Source organism: Protopterus annectens, chromosome 2.part1, assembly GCF_019279795.1.
Source record: "Protopterus annectens isolate FY-2018-M chromosome 2.part1, PAN1.0, whole genome shotgun sequence".
Lineage (NCBI taxonomy): Eukaryota > Metazoa > Chordata > Ceratodontiformes > Protopteridae > Protopterus > Protopterus annectens.
The window spans coordinates 1,223,656,768-1,223,679,875 of record NC_056729.1 but is presented as its reverse complement, the minus strand read 5'-3'; the positions used below and the strand labels follow the sequence as shown (position 1 = coordinate 1,223,679,875).

The following is a 23,108-nucleotide window of genomic DNA, read 5'->3' as shown; positions in this document are numbered from 1 at the left end:
ATAGAGTATGTAAAGTAGAATTTGGGTAGGAAGGGGAAAAGTAGGCATGATGCATAGGTCCCTTAATTGTTTTATCAATATTAGGATCATAGGAGTTTACTAGGCTATTGGCCTGTAGGTAATTTCAAGCCTAGCCATTTTATTCCACTGTAATACCATAGATATAGTAGCCAGTACCCAGCATTGCATTTAGTAATGACTGCCCATGTCCAGGAGGGTTGAGCGCCGTCCCGTTAAGAATTTATGGTGCCCCATCCACTCTTCCAGGTTCCTTTTGAACAGTGTCTTAGAGGGGCTTTCTTTCACATTAATTGGTAACCTATTCCAAAGACGTGACAATTGCTGGGAGAGAAGTCTGTCCTTCCAGCATGTCCTGTTTAAGTCGCAGGCCATACTTAGGTCCCTGAAGCAGGTAGCTCTATTCCTGTTTGATTTATGGATGTGTGCAAGTTTATTAGGTTTGGGTCTGAGATTGTTGTGTAAGCCAGGCATAAGTCTCCCCTAAGAAGTCTATACGACAGAGTATAGTGACAGGGACTTCTGTTGGTCTGTGTATGGCATGTACTGGAGTTCCCTCTAACTTCTTTGTTAGAAACCTCTGAAGTCTGTCTAATTGCTGCAGGTTGTTTGTATGGAACATGCCAAGCTGGTGTTATACTGAGTTATGGGCCTGATTAGTGCCGAATATAGAGGAGTTATAACCTCGTTTGCACTCAAGTTGATGCTTTTACTTATCAAGTGTGCTACATAGAAAGCCTTCCTTAATACAGTAGACACATGGTGGTCAGAGTTAAGGTTGCAGTCAACTTTTGATCTCGGATCACTTTCTACTTCTAGGTACTTAGCGTGTTGATTTGATAATGTGAAGGAGTGTTTTTGCCGAAGGCAATAATGATGCATTTCTTTGCATTCAGTTTGACTAAGACACCAGTTGGCCTGCTTAAGACCCTCCTGGAATATACTGACATCATCTGGGGATTCAATAATTGCACCTAGTTTGCAGTCGTCCGCAAACTTGGTCAGCCACAACCACTTAGTTATGGCCTGAACTTTTGAGAAGTATATACCAAACAATAGGGGGGCCCAGCATTAACCGTTGTGGCACTCCACTTGGTGACAGGTCTGTTGGTTGATGTAGAGTCACCCACTTTGAATAGCGTGTGTCCGGTTTGTGAGCCAGTTGGCAGCTCATCTTACAACAAAGTGGTTAACATTCTCTTTGCTAAGTTCATTGGTAATGCCTGAGTGTGGGATTGTGTTGAAAGCCTTTGCTAAGTTGAGGTATGCTCTGTGCACAGATTTGCCCTCCTCAGTGGCACTAGTCATATTTTTGAAGAAATCCACCAGGTTTAACAAGCAGGATCTGCCCTTGACAAAGCCGAACTGGGTTTGATCCAGGATTTGGTGGTCACCTAACGCCCCTGTCCTTATTTATGAGGCCCGTAATGATATGTTCCATGACCTTATAGATGAGGCTGGTCAGGCTTATGTGTGTGTGTGTAATTCCCCTGTCTATTGCTAAACCACCTTTAAGGAGGGGAATAACTGTTGTGTTCTCCATTCCATAGGAATAAAGCATGTGGTTGGTGTATAATTGAAAAGGTTACTTAATGGTGGTGCTAGTTCATGTTTTAGCCTCTTTAGAAGACAGTATGGGATGCCATCTGGTGCCATAGAAGCTGTGATTTTTTTGCCTTGGACAAGGCTTTAATGAGTTCCCCTTCAGATATGTAGGGTGGGGGGAAGGGGAGTTTGGGGCAAGGTTTCTGATAAGTTCGAAGGGGATAAGAGACTGAAAGTTTCACCAAACGTATCTGCTGACAGGTTTGCTGTCTCTGTAGTGTGTGATGCAGTTAGCCATTAATTCTGCATATGCTTGAGCCTTTTAGGCAACCTATGTAGCTGTAAAAGGCCGTATGGTTATCCTTGGCTGGGCTTGCTAAGTTTTTCTCAAAGATTCCCTTAGAGTATCGCTTTGATCTGCAACCAGAAAAGAGTTTTAAATGACTACTCTACAGATATCAATTGATGTGTATTTTTTCATCCCTAATTTATTGAGAATTTTTTTTTTTTTTTTTTTTTAATTTCACTTCTAACATTTGTACTGGCTTAAAGTGCTGTGTGAGTCTGTGTTGATCTGTACTGTACACTGTAGATTATCCTCCTTGTAAGTTACTGTTTACAGGCTAACCTGTTTCTGCTCCTATAAATACTGTTTTGTATGGGGCTACCTTCTCTAGATGTCAATCTGTGGCTGCAGATTTTGTTGCGGGCACTGATGCAGATAATGGTACATAATCTTGAGTCTGTCCTGTCTGAATCTTTGGAAGGTGAACAGGTTAAAAAACCCAAGCAGGTGTTCACCTTTCTAGCTAGGTTTAGAAATGTATTTGACTGGAAGCAATCTGGAGCTGTGCCAGAGATTAGGAGACTTTATGGCCTTATTGAGGATGAGATTCCATGTGTTTTGGCTGTTCCTGCTCTGTTACTGGCATTAGAAGATTTCTGTAAAACTGTATGTAAAACCCCTTTGGCTATTGAACAAGTTCCAAAAGAGGCTGTGAGGTAAGTACAAGGTGTACTCTTGTATTACAGATCTGTCTTGCCCAGCTGACCCAGTTGTGATTTCTTCAGCTCCTAACGGTAACAAGAGGTCCTTGGCTGCTTCTTATGTTAGACTCCTGGATAAAATTGGCAAGGGGTTAGATTCTCAGAGGAAAAAAGTTGGATCAGTCTAATAATTTAGTCTTTAGAATTGTAAATTATCTAGACTTTATTTGGAGGTTTATGTTGCACTGTGCTTACACTTTTGATAATTTTGCTGCATCTTTACTTGCTGAACAGAAGTTTTACATGAATGAGACTGTTTCTAGTGTGACTCGGGTTTCAAAACATGCTGTTAGTGTCCTGAATGTTGTGTACACAATTTCTAGAAGTGTAGCTGCTTCTGTTGTATCGAGAAGATGTGCTTGGTTTCATATTCAGAATTTTTCTGATTATTTAAAAATTATATTTTAAATGCTTCTTTCTAGACTCTCAAACAGTCTCTTAAAAACAGTATAAAAAAAGATGTGAAGACCATCAATCATGAAATAAATAACTTTGTCTCCTTTTATTTTAGCATTCCAGACATGCGATCAGTATTAAAGCATTCAAAAAATAATTGTAATAGCATACATTTTGCATTTAAAAACAAAGTTCTGTGAAAAGTACAGACTCGTATCTTTGGGCAAAAGAATGCATAAATTATAAGTAGCATCACTCGTTGAGAAATACCCCAAAACATTAGTTAGGATGGGCCAAACCAAAAACAGCTCAGGATTGGGCTAAACAGGAAATGCCCAAAGGTGTTAATGGAAGTATTGTTTCTTGGCATGCTTACTTCCGTTGGTTGTCCAGCTTGTCACCTTTTCTTGCCCGCATTTTTTTTCAAAAGATATTAACACCTTTGGGCGTTTCCTGTTTAGCCCAACCTTCAGCTGTTTTTGGTTTGGCCAAACCTAACTAATGATGTTATGTTGTCCCTAACTCCCCTTCATTCTTGCAGGTTGGGTTCGGAGCCGATCCTTGGCTCCAACTCGGCCGTATACTATAGCTCGAAAGCTTTTACTGGCTCGAAGCTAGTCCCTATCCCAGCATGCCTAGCGGTAGTTACTCAGATCTCGTTTGCCATTTGCACCGTCGATATTACTGAATACTGGCTCAGGCTAAGTGTTTGGTCTATTTTCACACATTTGGTTAAATGTATTGTTAGATATTGAGTGCTAGAGTGTTCTTCATAGGTTAGCGCTCTTTCTAACCTTCTGTTGCTGTTTATTGTTGTTGTAGCCGTCATTTTCCTTTTGGCCTACCTTGTCCTTGTGACCCTGTTTAACTTAGAGGGTTCTCCATTCTTTCAGCCCCATGTTTAGTTAAAGGGCTTTTCCTCTTTTTCACTCTTCTTTTCTAGAAGCAGCCATTTAAGGTAGAGGCTGTCCTTGGTTGAGGGAGTTCACGTTTTTGCTTAGAGGCTCTCCCCTTCCCACTTAAAAAAAAAAAAAAAAAAAAAAAAAAAAAAAAGTACAAAAGTCTTTGAAGTTTTTTGTCAGTTAACTAATGTATTGTTAGTGTCCTTCTTGTAAATTGATAGCATTGGTTTCGTGCCATGTCTAAGGATTCCCCTAAAGAGTCAAAACCTTTGGGTTTTAAGAAGTGTGACTCGTGCTCCCAAAAGATGTCCCTTGCGGACAGGCATGCGAGCTGTGTATATTGCTTAGGGGCTGTTCACCTGCAGGACTCGTGCTCTGTATGTCATGCCTTCAGTTCTCGGGTCCTGCAGGCGAGAAGAAATAAGATGATTTTGCGAGGCTTATTAAAGGGCGCCTACGATGCTTCTACTGAGGGGGGACTCAGCCAGCAAAAAAACATGACAAGTCCACTAAGCCATCGTCCTCATTGGCTCCGATTTCAGAGTCATCCAAAGCAAAGGACAAAGGTTCAGGTTTGTCTGCTCCGAGTGTTGGTTCCAACAAAGCTCTTTCTCCGGTGGCTCCATCAGTAGTCTCAGAGCCAGTCAGGACTCACAAGAGAACCAGGTCTCCCTCTCTGGAACCGGTGCAGTCTGTTTCACAGTCTCCTTTCTTGCAGTCTGTGGCAGGCAGTCCTAGGTCTTCCACCCATTTCTCTCGGTCATCAAGGAGTCTTTCGGATGATGATATGGAGAGGGTGATGAAGAGGCTCCTCAAGACACCGGCATTAGCTAAATTATTATCGAGCCCAGCCCATAAGGAAGTGGCGCCGACAGCCCAACCCGCATCATTGTCGATTCCTCCTCCAACTCTCGAGTTCAGAGCCAGAGTGGATGGATGTTATGATGGAACAGTCTGTTCTGATTACCACCGGTCTCTCAGTTCTGACTTCCACACAGATCTCCTCGTTAACCCAGTCTGTCGAGGGATCTGGGGGCCTATGCTCTCTCTTCAGCTCTGAGGGGGGAACTGGCATCGGACACTCGTCTGCCCCTACTCTTCCTCTTGGAGCTTCAGCGCAGGTAAGCTCTGCTCCTACATTGGCCTCAGAGCCATCGCCCTCGGTTCAGAGGAGACCTCCAGGCTCTTCGGAGCTGGAGGCTCTTTTGGGCCGAGACCGTGGTACCTTTAAAGTAATGTGTGCTGTCCTCTGAGACCACTCCACCCTCGGCTCCATTGGCTCCTTCTCCTTCGGTGCTGGTGTCTGCCTCCGAACCTCCCCCCCAAGAGTAGGGAACCCATGCTCCAGGGCGCCCCAGAGCACCCCTCAGAAGAGGTCCCTCGGAAGAGGAAGGGTAAGAGGAAGCATTTGGACTCCCCTGAGTCCCAGACATCAGACACGGACTTGGAGGACTCAGAAGGGTCCCCACTGTCCCCCTTTGAGGATGTCTCTTTTTCAGACATCCTGAAATCCTTAGGCAGAGGGGTGACTAGAAATCCCTTGTCCCTTCCGAGGACGAGTCTGTGTACCTTGATGCATTTGGTTCCCAACTCTCCACTTGGGGGTGTCTGCCTTTCAACCCACTGTTGGCCTTAGTGAGTCGGAACGTGTGGAGCTCTCCAGACACTATGGAACCAGTTCTGAGGAGGCCCAGTAAATTCATAACTGCTCCAGACGATAAGCTTTTTCTGTCAAAGGGCATGCCTGTTGATGCAATGGTGGTGCCAGCAGCCAAGAAAGAACTAGAGGAGACTTCTTCTGTCCATCCGCCGAACAATGAGTCCCGTACGATTGTCAGGTATGGGAAGCGTATGATGTTACGTTGTCCTATCTCACCTTCATTCTTATAGTGATGGGTTTGGAGCTGATTCTCGGCTCCGACTCTGCTGAATACTTAGCTGAAAGTCTCAAACCTGGCTTGTGGCAAAAAGGTATCCCACAATGCAGTGGTGTAATTCCCCAGATCTCATTTGCCACTTTACGAGGTTGGATGTGGTCATTTTGGCCGTGGCTATGTTGTGTCAAATTTTTCTATTAACTTTTATAAAATTGTTATATTTGCTTATAGCTTTTATCTTATTATATTTAACTCATGCATCCTTGCTGCACTCTGTGAGGTAGTGATAGTTTTTTTCCCCTTTAGCCAGCAGGATCCGCCTTTGAGCTGATGAGTGTGTCTACCCATAAAGCACCACAGACGGATACCTGTACTCATCCCCCTAAGGCACTGACTACTGTCTCAGCACCACCCATTCCACAGGACAGCAGAGATCCAGAGCCTCAGGATCCCCCAATGTGCGAACCCCTCTCTTCCAAGGCCTCCCCAGAATATCGGAAGAGAACCTGTAAGAGGAAGCATGTTGACTCCCTGGACGAGTCCATCACGTCAGACACTGACCTCAAGTTGGAAGTGTCCCCACAGTCGTCCACTGATATTTCATTTGCAGATATTCTAGAGATCCTCAAGCAAAGAGGTGGCTAGCAGTTCTCAAAACCCCATTTGATGAGGAGTCAGTGTTTCTGAAGGCTTTCGGATCTCAACCATCAGCCTCCTGGGTGTCTCCCGCCTTTCGGTGAGCTAATGCACCTGGTTAGTCGAAAGACATGGGAGTCACCTGACACTACAGAACCGGTCCCGCGGAGGCCAAACCAATTTTTGTCAGCTCTTTCGGGCAAGGATTTCCTAACCAAGGGGGTACCCATAGATGCTATGGTGGTGGCAGCAGCCACCAAGAAGGAACTTGCAGAGACTTCCTCATCTGTTCATTCTCTAAATAAAGACTCTCGAACGATGGACAGATATGGGAAGCATGTCTTTTCGTCAGCGACTTTCTCACTGCGATCGCTGAACTACTTATCCCACTTTACAAGGCTACAAAGAGATCTCCTGAAAGAGCTAGGAGATGCTCTACAAGGTTCATTAGCTGTGGGGGTGAATGAGAAGGTCTCCTCTTAGCTGTCCATCTTAAATTCCATTGTCCACTCCTCCATGAGGCATGTATCGTATGCAGCAGATGGAGCGAGCAGGGCAGTGGGTTCCGGAGTTTCCCTTGGGAGACACTCCTGGATGCGCTTGTGCAATTTTGCAGAGCCTTTTAAGTCTACCTTTACTACCGCCCCTTTTGATGGTTCCTCACTCTTTGGACCCAAAGTAAGACACTCTAACCAGGTGCGAGCAGGAAGGAAAAACTTTCTCTGCCATTGGAATATGTTTTTCTGTACCTTCAACAACTTATCCTAAAAGCCAGAAGAGCGGAAAGATGTGTTTCAAAAGATCTTAGAGATTTTTCCAGGACGTATGGGGTGATACCTTCCCCAGGGGCAGTGGGGGAGGTAATAATGGTAGATGCCGCCCTATAGGCAGAGGGGGCCCGCAAAACCAGGGTGACAATGATTCCTTTCGTGGACGCCGTTATCAGCGCTCCTGAAAGGCGGCCCGACTGCTCTACTCTGGGGGCAGTCAGGGGACATTTATCAATGTACCCAGAAGCCTGGCAAAATATCACAAATGACAGATGGGTACTAAATATAATATCCAGAGGATACTCCATCCCCTTTTCCAACCCTGTTCCACAGACCAAAAAGAATCCCAGATGTTCCACCCAATCTAAGGGAACAAGCAACTATAGAGATTCAAAAGTTGCTCCACAAATGTCATCCAAGAAGTCCCCGCAGACCAAATAGGATTCGGAACTTACTCAAGATTCTTTTTGGTGGCAAAAAGAACAGGGGACTGGTGGCCCATATTAGACCTAAGCAAGTTAAACAAATCTGTCAAGAAGTCAAAGTTCCGAATGGTGACACTGCAGTCTATACTTCCGTTTTTAGGGAAAGACGATTGGATGTGCTCTATAGACTTTCATGATGCTTACTACCACATAATAATGGACAAGACATCAAGAAGGTACTTCCCCTTCCTGCTGGGAGCCAGCCATTACCAGTTCAGAGCTCTGCTGTTTGATCTCACTACAGCCCCCAGAGCATTCACCAAATGTATGGCAGTAGTTACGGCTCACCTGAGACATCTAGAATTCTGTATGTTTCCCTGTGTAGACGACTGACTCCTATCTGCCACCACCAACCATCTACTACTACAAGCTAGGGACCTAACTTTGGACATCTGCAATCAGCTGGGCATTACAGTAAACTGTCAAAAATCTGCCTTGTTGCCCTGTCAACATATTACATTCATAAGTGCAGATCTAGACACTTCCTCCGTGGTAGCACGTCTTCCAACAGAAAGTTATAGCACTCAGAACAGCAGATACTTTACCTCCTTCCCAAGACCAAAGTGAAAGCGAAGATAATTCTAAGATTACTAGGAACAATGGCCTCCATGATTACACTGGTCCTACTTGCCAGAATGCACATGAGGATCCTTCAGTGGCTACTGTTCTCCCAATGGTCACTTCAAGAGCTTTCAATGTCTCACCTGTTAAGAATGACGGAATCTTGCAAGAACAACTTAAGATGGTGGATACACTCCACTCATGTGACAATAGGCAGAGCCTTTGTTCCACATCAACCAATAGCTACAGTGACCATGGACGCTTCCCAGATAGGGTGGGGGGGCATTATCTGGGAATAACAGTCCCAAGGTACATGGCAAGAACACAAAGCTCACTTGCATATATATGTTCAAGATGAGAGCAGTGCTTCTTGCGTTGCAAGCACTTCAAGACTCTCCCTCTAGGGACAATTGCTATACAGTCAGACAATATGTCTGTGGTTTGGTACATAAACAAGCAGGGAAGAACCAGATCTTACCCCCTTTGTCAAGAAGCCCTAAGAGTGTGGCAATGGGCAGTTTCTTCCCAGCGCTTTCTGATTGCAGTGCACATTACGGGGAAGTCCAGCGTGATAGCGGACAAGCTGAGCAGAGCAATCCTAATGCCTCGTGAGTGGTCTCCTAATCACAATGTAGCAGAAATGATTTTCCGAACATGGGGACAGCCTTGCTGTGATCTCTTTGCCACTCCCATGAATGCCAAGTGCAGTAACTGCTTTACCCTAAGCCACCCTCTGGGGGAGACGCAGAGAGACGCACTTGCTCACGATTGGCCCCTCACAATGTAGCAGAAATGATTTTCCGAACATGGGGACAGCCTTGCTGTGATCTCTTTGCCACTCCCATGAATGCCAAGTGCAGTAACTGCTTTACCCTAATCCACCCTCTGGGGGAGACGCAGAGAGACGCACTTGCTCACGATTGGCCCTTCGGACTTCTATAGGTCTTTCCTCCATTTCCTCTCATACCCAGAGTAATACAAAAAGCGCAGTGCTCAGGAAGCAGGATACTTCTCATTGCTCCTTACTGGCCTCGTCAAGTTTGGTTCCCATTCCTTTGGCCTCATCTTCAGGAGAAGCCTTGGTTTCTGGACCCAGTGCCAGATCTACTGACTCGTATGTCAGGAGAGCTTCATCCATCTCTCCATACCCTAAAATTGACAGCTTGGCTGTTCCACTTCCCAATTTAGTCAGGCTTCACAATTTCACTCCTACAGTTAGACATAGCTTAATGTCCTTACATAAAGCTTCCACTAGAAAGGTGTATTCTAGTAAATGGAAGAGGTTTTACTTTTGGGCTCAAGACAGGATCATCGATCCTTTTTCTGCACCTATTCATTCTGTTTTGGAATTTTTGGCGGAACTGTTTCAACAAGGCTCAGCTGCAGCAGCCATCAGGGTTCAACTTGCTGCAATTTCAGATTTTCACATTGGTGATTCTTCTTCCAACTTAATGTCACATAGGTTGTGTAGAGTCTTCTTAAAGGGTTTCTCCTTATTAAGACCTCCCTTTAAGGAACCCCTTTCTCCTTGGGTTCTAAATTTTGTTCGGTCTCATCTCACCACCTTTTGAGCTCTCTTCATCTTCAGACCTCAATTTCCTTTCCTGGAAGACCTTGTTTCTGGTGGCTATAACGTCTGCTAGAAGAGTGTCAGAGTTGCAAGCACTTTCTATTAAATCACCATATTTGATTTTTTCAAAAGGATAGGGTATCCTTACATACAAACCCATCCTTTCTATCTAAAGTCTCTTCTCCAAACAACATAAACTAATCTATAGAACTTAGTGTTCTTTCCTAATCATAGTAACAAGGCAGAGTACAAATTACATCAACTGGATGTGCATAGACAACTCAGATTCTACTTGCATAGGACCAAAGACTTCAGAAAATCTGACCAATTATTTGTATCCTCCTCTGCTGCAAAAAAGGAAGTTCAGTCTCAAAAACTACTCTTTCCATTTGGCTTTCTTATTGTATTGCATTCATCTATAACTCAAATCACAAAGATTTACCTTTCAAAGTTGAAGGCTCGTTCCACTAGAGCAATGGCTACTTCATCTTCTTTTCAAGCCAGAATTCCCATGGATAATTGTGCAGCAGCTACTTGGACTACTACACATAATTTTTATCACTCATTACAAAGTGGATTTGGCCTAGAGGGACAGGGCAACCTTTGGTTCCACGGTGCTTAAATGTGTACTCCCATGAGCCACCCAGGGTAAAGGTGCTAGGGACACTGTCCCATCATTGTAAGAATGAAGGCGAGATAGGACAACATAACATAAAGAAGTTATGTACTCACCATAGCGGTCCATGTTTGTTGTCCGTCTCGACGTTCATTCTTACGAACCCTCCCTCCTTCACCCTGCCAAAGACTCCTTGTGGACCTGAAAGATTGTTTTACTACTTTCAGGAGTTCGTTGTCTCAGCTTGTTTTTCCTTCCAGGATATGTATAGTATGGATTTGGATATATATTTATATGTATATATTTGTAGATATGTATATAGTGTACATATCGTTCAGCAGTAGCAACAAACAAGATCTGAGGAATTATACCACTGCATTGTGGGATACCTTCTTGCCAGGAGCCACGTTTGAGACTTTCAGCTAAGTATTTGGCCGAGTCGGAGCCGAGGATCGGCTCAGAACCCATCATCGTAAGAATGAACGGGAGAGATGGACAACAAACATGGAATGATGTTCATCGTGCATACAGCTGCAGTCATAACAGATGGGTTCTCCTGCCGTCAGGCGGGTCCTTGGTCGGCCGAATTCCAAAGTCTTGGTCCAGTGTCGGTTGCTGTCGCTTTCTTTCCTGACGTCAGTGCGACAGGGGTATATAAGACACAGCCGACACCATTTTCTTCAGTCTTTTTTGCCGCGCGGTGCCCGAAGCAGAAGCAGTTAGCAAGTGCCGGTCGGCCAGCTCCTGAAATTACAAAAATTTGGAAACCGAAGTCTTCTTTAAAGCTAAGTACCCCGTTGGGGAAACTTTTCTTGCCTCAGACTGATGTCAGACAAAGTTAACAATTGTATTTCTTGTGGGAAGCAAATACCGCATAAGGATTTCCATTCCCTCTGTATACCTTGTTTAGGCCCAGACCACGACGTCTTGGGCTGTCACTTTTGTGCTACTTTCAATAAACGCACTATTAAGCGTCGGGCAGAGTTCGCCCGGCACTTTTTTGGTAAAGCTTTTAATTATAAAATGTCGTCAGAGACTCCCGACTACTGTTTTGTCCAAAAAACGCAAGGACAAAGACCGACACGAGAGGTCTGCGGTCTCCACCGACACCACGCCAAAACCGGCTACACGTGCTCCGGTTCTCAGCATGGCACCTACGCAGCCCCTGACTACCGATGACACTTCTCTGGCGGTGTCTTCTGTAACCGAGACCGCAGGTCCCTCGGCCCATACCCTGACTACAGCTACCGAAGCCTCGGCCCATACCCTGACTACAGCTACCGAAGCCACTGTGAGTGTTGAGCCTTTTAATGTGGACAAGTCCACTTTCACCCATGGTGTATTCAGACCTTCTTCTTCCTTTTCCATAAAGGCCTTTACTAAGTCTAAATCAGCCATGCATTCCAAGAGGCCTGTTGCACAGGGCCCATCTCCAGGCCCCATGCCTAAAAAGCAGATGCTCAAAATGGCTGAGGATTTAATTACTCTTATCAGGGGTTCCCAACCCCCGCCGGACAAGAGACCCAGAGTGGAGGAAGATTCCCCCTCTTCTGACCAGGGCTCCATTATTTCAGAACATTCTGATGAAGAGGAGCATTCGTACTCCCCTTTTGAAGATTCTGATGCAGAGCAGTCCATCCCTTCTGTATCCCCCCCCCTGAGGACTTTTCTTTCGGGGAAACCTTGCATACCTTGAGGGAACACTTCCATTGGGAAGGCCAAGATGTTTCAGATTCCAAAAAAAAGGCTTAGGGAATTTCTTTTGCTACCTCAGCACAGACCTCTGGCGATACCTCCTGTCTTGGACATTCTTGATGATGTTTACTCGGAGGCTTGCCTTAATCCGGATTCCCTGCCTCCTGCCCCATTCAAGCCTGATAGGTACTACAGAGTTCCTAACTCACACCAATTTCTTTACAAAAGCCATAATGCTGACCCAGAAACCATTTCTCAAGGCCCCAAGGGAATGAAGGCCTCTACTGCTAAGAATCCATTACCTTCCGAGAGAGAATCTAGATCCTTAGAAAGGTGGGGAAAAAAGGTATATACCTCGGCCACCCTAGCCATGACAGCCTTAAATTGTCAGTTCCATATGCTTAAATATCAGCAGTTTCTGTTATCACAATTAAAGAATAAAATGTCGCAACCTGAACAACCAGATTTGAAGGAGTTGCAGGATATGATTCATAGTGCAGAACAAGTGGGTAAACACACCTTACAATGTGGCTATGATGCTCTAGAGGCCTCAAGTAGAGCTGCTGTTACTGGATCAGTCATTCGTAGACATGCCTGGCTTAGGGAACAAACCTTGCCGGATCATGTTAAGGCTAAACTACTAGATGCTCCTTTACAAAAGGATGTATTATTTGGTACTAATGCTGAGGAGATACTACGGAAAATGGAAGAAAAAGCTAAATCTATGCAAACTGTCAAAGCTTTTCTACAGGTACAACCACCACGTTTTAGCAGAAATTGGCCTTCTAAAAACTGGTCCTTTCCAGCCACAGACAAGCCCCAAAGAGGTAGATACAGGCGCACAAGGGGCAGAGGACAATCTCAAGGATCATATAGAGGCAGACAGTGGCAATCTCCAGCACCAAGAGGTGGCGAAGACAGTGCACAACAATATAGGAAATAAACCCAATGACTTTCCCCTTTGCAGGCCAAGCAAGGCTCAGGTGGCAGCACCCTTGGGAGGAAAGCTGGGATTATTTTCAAAAAATTGGCATATTGTCACAAAAGACAAATGGATCCTGGACATTATAAACAGAGGCTACAGATTTCATTTTCACGCTCTTCCAAAAATGAGCGGCATGCCGAACCTGCCACACAATCAAAGGGCAGAGGCTCAAATACAAATTTCAAAGCTCATGGACATGAAAGCTATTCAAGAGGTACCTACTCACGAACAAGGTCAAGGTTTTTATTCCAGACTATTCCTGGTACCAAGGAAGGGAACCGACTGGAGACCCATTTTGGACTTATCCATCCTAAACACATTCCTACTCGTACCAAAGTACAAGATGCTCACCTTACAGCAGCTTCTTCCCATGCTGGGCAAGGAGTCTGGGCTGGTAACATTGGACCTCAAGGAGGCATACCTGCATGTCACAATCAGACAAAGCTGCAGAAGATACCTCAGATTTCTTGCAGGTTCAATCCACTATCAATTCTCTGCATTGCCCTTTGGCTTATCTACTGCGCCCAGAGTATTCACGAAATGCCTGGCATCAGTAATTGCCTACTGCAGACTTCAAGGGATACAAATTTACCCTTATTTGGACGATTGCCTGATCCAAGCGGACAGCAAACACATACTTCTGGAACATCTGGCTTATGTAACACGGTTATTGCATTCTCTGGGATACACAGTCAACAAAGAGAAATCCAGGCTAACACCATCTCAGAAAGTAATTTTTCTGGGTGCCAACCTGGACACAAACACCCAGATGGCCTACCTTACGCCAGAAAAACAGGGGCAACTAACTCAGTACTTCAAGATGCTAGCAATTTGTACCAGGCTAACTGCAAGGAAAATCCTGCAGGCTCTGGGCTTCATGGCATCTTGCATTCTTCTAATCCCATGTGCAAAGTTGCATATGAGGAAACTTCAATGGTACCTAAAAAACCTATGGTCTCAACACAGCCACAGTTTGGAAACAATATTACCACTAATTCCATGCTTGCAAAAGGAATTTCTATGGTGGGCCCAAGCATGCCAAACAAACACAGGTCTACCATTCTGCAAGCCTCAAGCAAATCAAGTCATCACAACAGATGCCTCAGACTATGCCTGAGGGGCACACATGACAGACAGGTGCATTCAGGGCAAATGGTCCCAAAAGGAAAGGCACCTTCACATCAATCAAAAGGAAATGCTAGCAGTGATCAATGCAATTACAGCTTTCAAGGACCTCCTGCATCCAGGGCAATTATTGATAAGAACAGACAACACCACAGTAATGTGGTACATAAACAAACAAGGAGGAACACATTCATACCTCCTGTGCAGGCTGGCCATGTCACTTTGGAACATGGCTCTGGAATGGCAAATCGAGCTCCAAGCACGGTACCTGCCAGGTTTGGAAAACACGCTGGCAGACAATCTAAGCAGAAATATGACAGACCCGCACGAATGGAAGTTGCATCCTCAAGTGTTTACAAAGATAATCCAAGCGTGGGGAAGGCCAGACATAGATCTCTTTGCCTCCCACAAGAATCATCAATTGGCAAAATTGTGCTCAAGGACATTTCATCCAAAGGCCTGGAGAGTGGACACCCTTTCCTTCAGTTGGGCAGCAAGGACAGATGTCCTTCAAGGATGCATCTGCAGTCATAACATATGGGTTGTCCTGCCTCAGGCAGCCCTTCGGTCGGCTGGATTCCAAAGTCTGCGTCTGGCCTCTGCTGATGTCGCACTTCACCCGACGTCATAGCTCCTGGGGTATAAAGGCATCAGCTGACGCCATTTTCCTCAGTCTTTCTTGCCGCGCGGTGCCCGAAGCAGAAGCTGTTCGCAAGTGCCGGTCGGTCAGATCCAGAGATTTCTACTACCGAAGACTTCTAAAAAAGCTAAGTACCCCGTTGGGGACTCTTTCTTGCCTCAGCCGATGTCAGACAAAGTAAATAATTGTTTAACTTGTGGGAAACAAATACCTCATAAGGATTTCCACTCTTACTGCCTTCCTTGCTTAGGCCCAGACCACGATGTATCAGCTTGTTTAGCCTGTGCTTCCTTCAACCGACGGACACTCAGACGTCGGTCGGAGTTTGCAGAAGAGTTTTTTTGGCTCCACTTTTGCATATAAAATGCCATCGGAAACTCCGACTACACATTTAGCTAAAAAACGCAAGGAAAAGGACCGACACTCGCGGCCCGCGGTTTCGGCTGAAACCACGGTTAGGCCTACCGTGAGTGTCTCTGTTTCGGCTGAAACAGAGACCTCTGTTCTCCCTTTGGCCGAAAGCATACCTCCGATAAGAGGCCACACAGGCCATGGCTGAATTGGCTACAGAAATTACTGCTGAAGAAGCAGGCACCCAAGATTTGTCTGACACTATTCCGTTGGACATCTCTACTCCTGCACGTGGGGCAGCTAGACCCCCTGCTTCTATGTCTATCAAGGCCTTTTCCAGGGCTAAAGCAGCCAAACTTTCCAAGGCCTTACCTACAAAAGCTCCCTCTCACAGGCCTACCTCAAGTTCCCAGATTCTCAGCCTTGCTGAGGACCTTATTTCTCTGATCAGGGGATCCCAACCTCACCCAGACAGGGCCTCTCAACCCCCTCCTGATAAGAGGCCTAGGACTGAACCCCCTGAATCTCTCTCCTCGGATGGTTCAGAGTTATCTGACCATCAGGAAGGCCCATACTCACCTTATGAGGATTCTGATGCAGAAGATTCCATTCCTTCTGCTTCACCTCCAGAAGAATTTTCATTTGGGGAAACCCTACACTCAATGAGGGAACACTTCCAATGGCAGGGTCAGGATTTTTCTGATTCTAGGAAAAGGCTAAGGACGTTTTTACACTTACCACAGCATAGGCCTTTAGCCATACCACCTGTACTATCAGTTGTTGATGATGCATATAATGATGCCAGTACTGCCCCTGATTCTCTTCCTCCGGCCCCTGCCAAACCTGACAGATACTACAGGGTCCCGGACTCTCACTACCACTTGTATAAGGCTCATGCTGCAGACCCAGAAACCATTTCTCAGGGCCCTAAAGGTGTTGCAGCTGCCTCTGCCAAAAACCCACTTCCCTCTGAAAGAGAATCTAGAGCATTAGAGAGATGGGGTAAAAAGGTTTATACATCTGCTACTCTTGCTGCCAGGGCTTTAAACTGTCAATTTCACATGATAAAGTACCAGGAATTTTTGTTAGACCAGCTGAATAAAAAGCTGGCCTCTCCTGAACCTATAGACCGTAAGTCCCTTCAGGATTTGGTACATAACTCTCAGCAGGTCAGTAATCACTTCTTAAAATGTGGCTATGATGCACTGGAGGCTTCTTTTAGATCAGCTATGACTGGAGCAGTGATTCGAAGGCATGCCTGGTTAAAAGAACAATCCTTACCAGACCATGTTAAGTCTAAACTCCTAGATGCTCCTATGGAGAAACAAAGTTTGTTTGGCTCCCCTGCACAGGAGGTTCTAAAGAAAGTGAAAGAAAAAGCAAAATCTGTCCAAACAATCAAGGATTTTTTGCAGGTCCAACCTCTGAGGTTTAGCAGAAATTGGCCTTCAAAGAATTGGTCCTTTCCAGACACCTCCAGAGCACAGAGAGGCAGAAATAGACACCCAAGAGGCAGAAGTCAATCAAGGGGTGCCTACAGGGGTCGTCAGTGGCAACCTGCCAACCAGAGAAGTGCCGCCACAGCTGCGACTACAACCACTTCCACAGGACAGACACAATGACTTGGCTCTGATTCCGCCTACCAGGGAACAACTGGAAGCACCCTTGGGCGGAAAGCTAGCTTTATTTTCAAAAAACTGGCATTGCATTACAGGAGACAAATAGACTTTACAAACAATAGACAAGGGCCACACTCTACCAAAAAAGAGAGGAATGCCAAACCTTCCACCAAGCCAAAAATCAGAGGCTCTAAAACAAATCATCAGCTTACTAAGGATGAGAGCAATAGAAAAGTTACCATCTATGGACCAAGGCCAAGGATTTTACTCCAGACTATTCCTTGTACCAAGAAAAGAAAATCAATGGAGGCCTATTCTCGACTTGTCCGCACTGAACACATCTCATTGTTCCAAAATTCAAAATGCTGACCCTACAGCAACTTCTTCCCATGTTGGGCAAGGAGTCTTGGCTGGTGACTCTAGATCTCAAGGAGGCATACCTGCACGTCCCTATATGACCAGATTGCAGAAGACACCTCAGATTTCTTGCAAGATCAGAGCATTATCAATTCTCAGCATTGCCCTTTGGCTTATCTACTGCGCCCAGAGTATTCACGAAATGCCTGGCATCAGTAATTGCTCATTGCAGGCTTCAGGGAATTCAAATTTACCCATACCTGGACGACTGCCTAATACAAGCGGACAACAAGACAAAATTAATAAAGGATTTGGCCAATGTCATACAACTACTGCAAGCTTGGGATACACAGTCAACATTCAAAAGTCAAGACTAGTGCCATCCTAAAGGATAACATTTTTGGGTGCAGAACTGGATACAATAACTCAGATGGCTTTTCTTACAGAGGAAAAACAAAAGCAACTACCAGTCTATTTCATGGCATTAACAACACAAACTCAGCTTACTGCAAGGAAAGTCCTGCAGGCCCTGGGTTACATGGCATCCTGCATAATATTGATCCCACATGCCGGGCTGCATATGAGAAAGTTACAATGGTACCTAAGGAATGTATGGTCTCAACACAAACACAGTCTAGAAGCCCAGATACCAATCATTCCATGTCTGAAAAAAGAATTCCTGTGGTGGGCTCAGGCCTGTCAGATAAACAGAGGATTGCCTTTCCACAAACCACATCCAAGGCAGACCATCACCACGGACGCCTCAGACCTAGGCTGGGGGGCACACATGGAAGACAAGTGTATCCAAGGCCTATGGTCCCAAGACCAGCTGAATCTACACATAAATCTAAAGGAGATGCTGGCAGTGAAACATGCAGTCGAGGCATTCAGACCATTCCTCCAACAAGGACACCTGATAATAAGGACGGACAATACCACAGTCATGTGGTACATCAACAAACAGGGAGGTACACACTCATACCCTCTATGCCGGATGGCAATGGACCTGTGGAACTTGGCACTGAATCTCAACATCCAACTGCAGGCCAGATTTGTACCAGGAAAAGAGAATTCACTAGCAGACAGCTTAAGCAGAACTACCACGGATGCTCACGAATGGATGCTGCATCCAGATATCTTCAAAACCATAACAAAGAAATGGGGAATGCCAGAGATAGACCTGTTCACCTCCCCACACAACCACAAACTGAAGAAATTCTGCTCAAGGGTATACCACCCACTTGCCTAGAGGGTGGACTCACTTTCTTTCAGCTGGAAGGCCCTGACAGTATATGCCTTTCCACCTCTTCCTTTGATGTACAAAGTTCTACTGAAGATCAGAGAGGAACAGCCAAAGGTAATTCTGATAGCTCCAGACTGGCCAAGGCAACATTGGTACCCGCTGCTGAGAAGCATGTTTCGGACGCACTCATGGCCTCTACCTCAATGTCCCTTACTTCTAACGCAGAACAACTACAAGACCCTGCATCCAAACTTGAAAACGCTGCAGCTAACTGCTTGGAAAATTGCATAAAACAAAACCAACCTGATTTATCTCAGAGGGTTAAGGACATTATCCTGGAGGCTCGCAGACCCTCCACAAGGAAAACATTCAGCCAAATGGAAAAGATTCCTCATTTAGAGTGCAGAAAAGGGAGAAAATGTCACACTGGCAAACCTAGCACACATCCTGGAATACTTAGCAGAACTGTTCCACAATGGCCTGTCCTACTCCTCCATTAAGATTCATGCATCAGCAATTTCAGCAGAGTATAACATGGATCCTCCTGTCTTCTCTCATCCTCTCCTCAGGCAATTCTTGAGAGGAATCAAAAACGTAAAGCCTCCACGGAAACCACCTCTGCCTGCATGGGATCTCAACTTTGTGCTAGAAAAATGAACACTCCCCCCTTTTGAACCAGCAGCAACAGCAGACTTACAGTTCTTATCTTGGAAGACTGCCTTCCTGCTAGCAATCACTTCAGCAAGAAGGGTATCTGAGTTACAGACATTAATGACGGAGCAGCCTGTCCTTATCTTCCATCAGGATAGAGTGTCTCTGAGAACCAATCCTACTTTTATGCCAAAGGTGGTCTCCAGGGTATCCTTGAACCAAGCTATACATTTACCTACATTCTTCCCCAACCCACAGAACAGGGGGGAAAAACTACTACACACCTTGGATGTACACAGACAACTACGCTACTATCTGGACAGAACTAAGGCCAGCAGAAAAACTGACCAGCTTCTGGTAGCATATGCAACAGGAGTGCAAGGAAAAGCAATTTCAAAACAGACAATCTCAAAATGGATAGGAAATTGCATTAGATTCTGCTACTCATTTCATGGAAAGACGACAACTGAAAATATCAGGCCTCACTCCACAAGAGCTACAGCCACCACTACAGCTTTCCTACGGGGAGTGGCTACCAAAGACATTTTAGAAGCTGCTACTTGGAGCTCCGTGCATACATTTGCCAAGCATTATAATCTTCCTTTATACTCCAGATCCCGAGCAGGTTTTGCAACTGCTGTTTTACAAGGGATCTTAACTACACCATCATTATCTTCGTGCCTCCTCCCCCAGTTTGGCTATGGTATTCTACCCATATGTTATGACTGCAGATGCATCCTTGAAGGACATAGTACAGTTTTGTACCTACCATAAATGTAGATGTCCGATAGGTATGCATCTGCAGTCAGGATTACCCACCCTCCTTCCCCTCTGTGGTATTCCTAGGGTACTTACCCTCTTTTAGCTAGCTGGGGGAATCTATTATGGTGTATTTGTTTGTATGTATATATGTATATATATATATTTTGCTTTCTACTGTTTGGAATTTTCTACATTTATCCAAATTTAGCCTTCCTAGAGGGCACCTGGCATCTGGGGCAAGAAACACTGAGGAAAATGGCGTCGGCTGATGCCTTTATACCCCAGGAGCTATGACGTCGGGTGAAGTGCGACATCAGCCGAGGCCAGACCCAGACTTTGGAATCCGGCCGACCGAAGGGCTGCCTGAGACAGGACAACCCATATGTTATGACTGCAGATGCATGCCTATCGGACATCTACATTTATGGTAGGTACAAAACTGTACTTTTACGCCTTCCCACCTTTGCCTCTACTGCCCAAGATGCTCTTGAAAGCAAGAGCAGACAGACCAAAGATGATACTGATTGCTCCAGACTGGCCAAGACAACACTGGTACCCACTCCTGAGGAGTCTAACACATTCTCCTCCCTGGACCCTACCTCTAATGCCTCTTCTCCTGACTCAGCACAGCTACAAAACTCTTCACAGTCAGCTGAAAACACTCAATCTGGCTGCATGGAAAATTCCTTAACACCACAACAGACCCTACTCTCCAAGGAGGTGCAGGATGTTATTTTGGAGGCCAGAAGGCCATCTACTAGAAATGCTTACTCCACAAAATGGAAACGGTTTTGCGCTTGGAATGAGAAAAAGGACCCGGATCCTAGAAAACTGAATTTGCCTCAGATATTACAGTATCTAGCTGAGTTGTTGAACAGTGGACTTTCATTTTCCTCCATCAAAATCCATGCCTCAGCCATTTCTGCAGAATACAACACTGATCCACCCTTATTCTCTCACCCACTCTTAAGGCAGTTCCTCAGAGGGGCTAAGAATATAAGACCCCCAGGGAAACAACCAATACCAGCCTGGGATCTTAATTACATTCTAGAATAATTAACATTGCCTCCCTTTGAACCAGCTGCCTCAACAGATTTGCAGTATTTGTCCTGGAAAACAGCTTTCCTTCTGGCTATTACCTCAGCTCGTAGGGTCTCGGAACTACAAGCCCTCATGGCTGTGCAGCCCTTTCTCATCTTCCATCAGGACAGGGTTTCCCTACGAACCAACCCGTCATTTATCCCTAAGGTAGGATCCAGGGTAGCTTTAAATCAGGCCATACACTTACCTGCCTTTTACCCCAATCCTCAAAACAAAGGGGAAAGGCTGCTACATTCCTTAGACATCCACAGACAGCTACGTTACTGTTTGGACAGAACAAAGCCTTTCAGGAAATCAGAATAACTCTTTGTGTCCTATGCTGTAGGAGCTCAAGGGAATCCAATTTCCAAACAGACAATTTCAAAATGGATAGGCCACTGCATACGGTTTTGTTACTCCTTTCATGGCAAATCTGTACCTACAGGCATCAGATCCCACTCCACAAGGGCCACAGCTACCTCTGCAGCCTTCCTCAGAGGAGTCCCTACCAAAGATATTTTGGAGGCAGCCACTTGGAGTTCTGTGCATACCTTCACTAAACGCTACCACCTACCTTTATACTCCAAAACTAGAGCAGGCTTTGTCACTGCTGTGTTGCATGGCATTCTGGCTCCTCTCAGTTCCACCTAGTGCCTACCACCCTGTGCGTAGCTTTGGGATTCAACCCATCTGTTATGACTGCAGCTGTATGCACGATGAACATAGTACAGTTTTGTACCTACCATAAATGTAGATGTTCAAGTGGTAATACAGCTGCAGTCCAGGTTTCCCTCCCTCCTTCCCCTCTGGGTACAGACCTAGTGGCTAACTCCTCATCTTACAACCTGATTGGGTTATCCTCTATGGTGTATTTGCTTGCAACTACTGATGCATGATATATATTGCCTTCCTTCTGGGGGCACCTGACATCTGGGGCAAGAAAGACTGAAGAAAATGGCGTCGGCTGTGTCTTATATACCCCTGTCGCACTGACGTCAGGAAAGAAAGCGACAGCAACCGACGCCGGACCTAGACTTTGGAATTCGGCCGACCGAGGACCCGCCTGACGGCAGGAGAACCCATCTGTTATGACTGCAGCTGTATTAGCACTCGAACATCTACATTTATGGTAGGTACAAAACTGTACTTTATGGTGAGTACATAACTTTTTTTCTTCAGCAGCCTTGACTCTCAGGTCGCTGAATTATTTGTCCCACTTTACAAGCCTTCAGAGGGATTTTGGGAACCAATATTAATTGGTTAAACTTAGACTCCCCTCTCCAGTAAACAGCATAAATCTTCACAGTTTTACCCAACTCATCACTACTCCCACTCATTGTCTAACAGACTCTGAATCAACCCTAGACTGGTTACTTGTAACACATCCCCAAAACTACTCCAACTCAGGAACCCTACCAAACACATTAAGTGACCACCTTCCAGAATATATTTCTAGAACTCACCCTCATGCAATCAATATGAACTGATATAAAACCTCCAGGAACCTTGCCCACTTTGACCAGGATAAATTTATAAATATTTTAAACTCCCAAAACTGGGACCCACTAAAATACTCCCCTTAGATGAAGCTGTTGACTATTTCAACAAACTCTTTTTTTAAATACTTTCAGTTGCCTAGCCCCTATGCATACTAAATGAACCAAAACTAACCATGTCCCCTGGTTAACAAAGCATGGAAAATATGGCTGAGCCACAGAAGACAACAAAATGAGCTCCACTACAAACAACTCCATAACAAATCAAAAAAGCTAGTAATACAAGATAAAAAAAAAACATTTTTCTGCTAAACTATCCATCTTGTATAACAATCCCAAACAATTTTGGAAGTCGATCTCCTCTCTTTTTAACCCAGGCACCATCCAAAACCCATCCCCTGCACCAGAAAGAAGCCCACAAGAAATCTCCCAAGCTTTTAGTACCCACTTCATCTCTACCATCCAAAAGTTACTCAGACTGCCCATCCAGCTCAAACATACACTTCCCATGTCCAACAGAACACACCCCACTACACAACCAGGCAACTCCTTCACTAGTCAACCTGTACCCACCTCTCTAATTTTCAGATTCCTAAAACTCAAACCTTGCTCTCTGTCTGCAGATAATCTTACCCCAGAATATCTGCAAACTGCAGCTAGCTCAATAGCATATCCAGTTAC

General features: G+C 45.2%; 1 protein-coding gene across 1 annotated transcript in view; it reads left to right on the top strand.

Moving 5' to 3' along the window:
* ATAD2B (ATPase family AAA domain containing 2B) overlaps nucleotides 1-23,108 on the top strand; it is a 4,508,062-nt gene that overhangs the window by 1,220,739 nt on the left and 3,264,215 nt on the right. Inside the window, exons 9-10 of the mRNA XM_044063554.1 lie at nucleotides 2,377-2,565; nucleotides 2,784-2,965. Coding sequence (XP_043919489.1) covers nucleotides 2,377-2,565; nucleotides 2,784-2,965 — 371 coding nt within the window. The remainder of the gene's footprint in view (nucleotides 1-2,376; nucleotides 2,566-2,783; nucleotides 2,966-23,108) is intronic.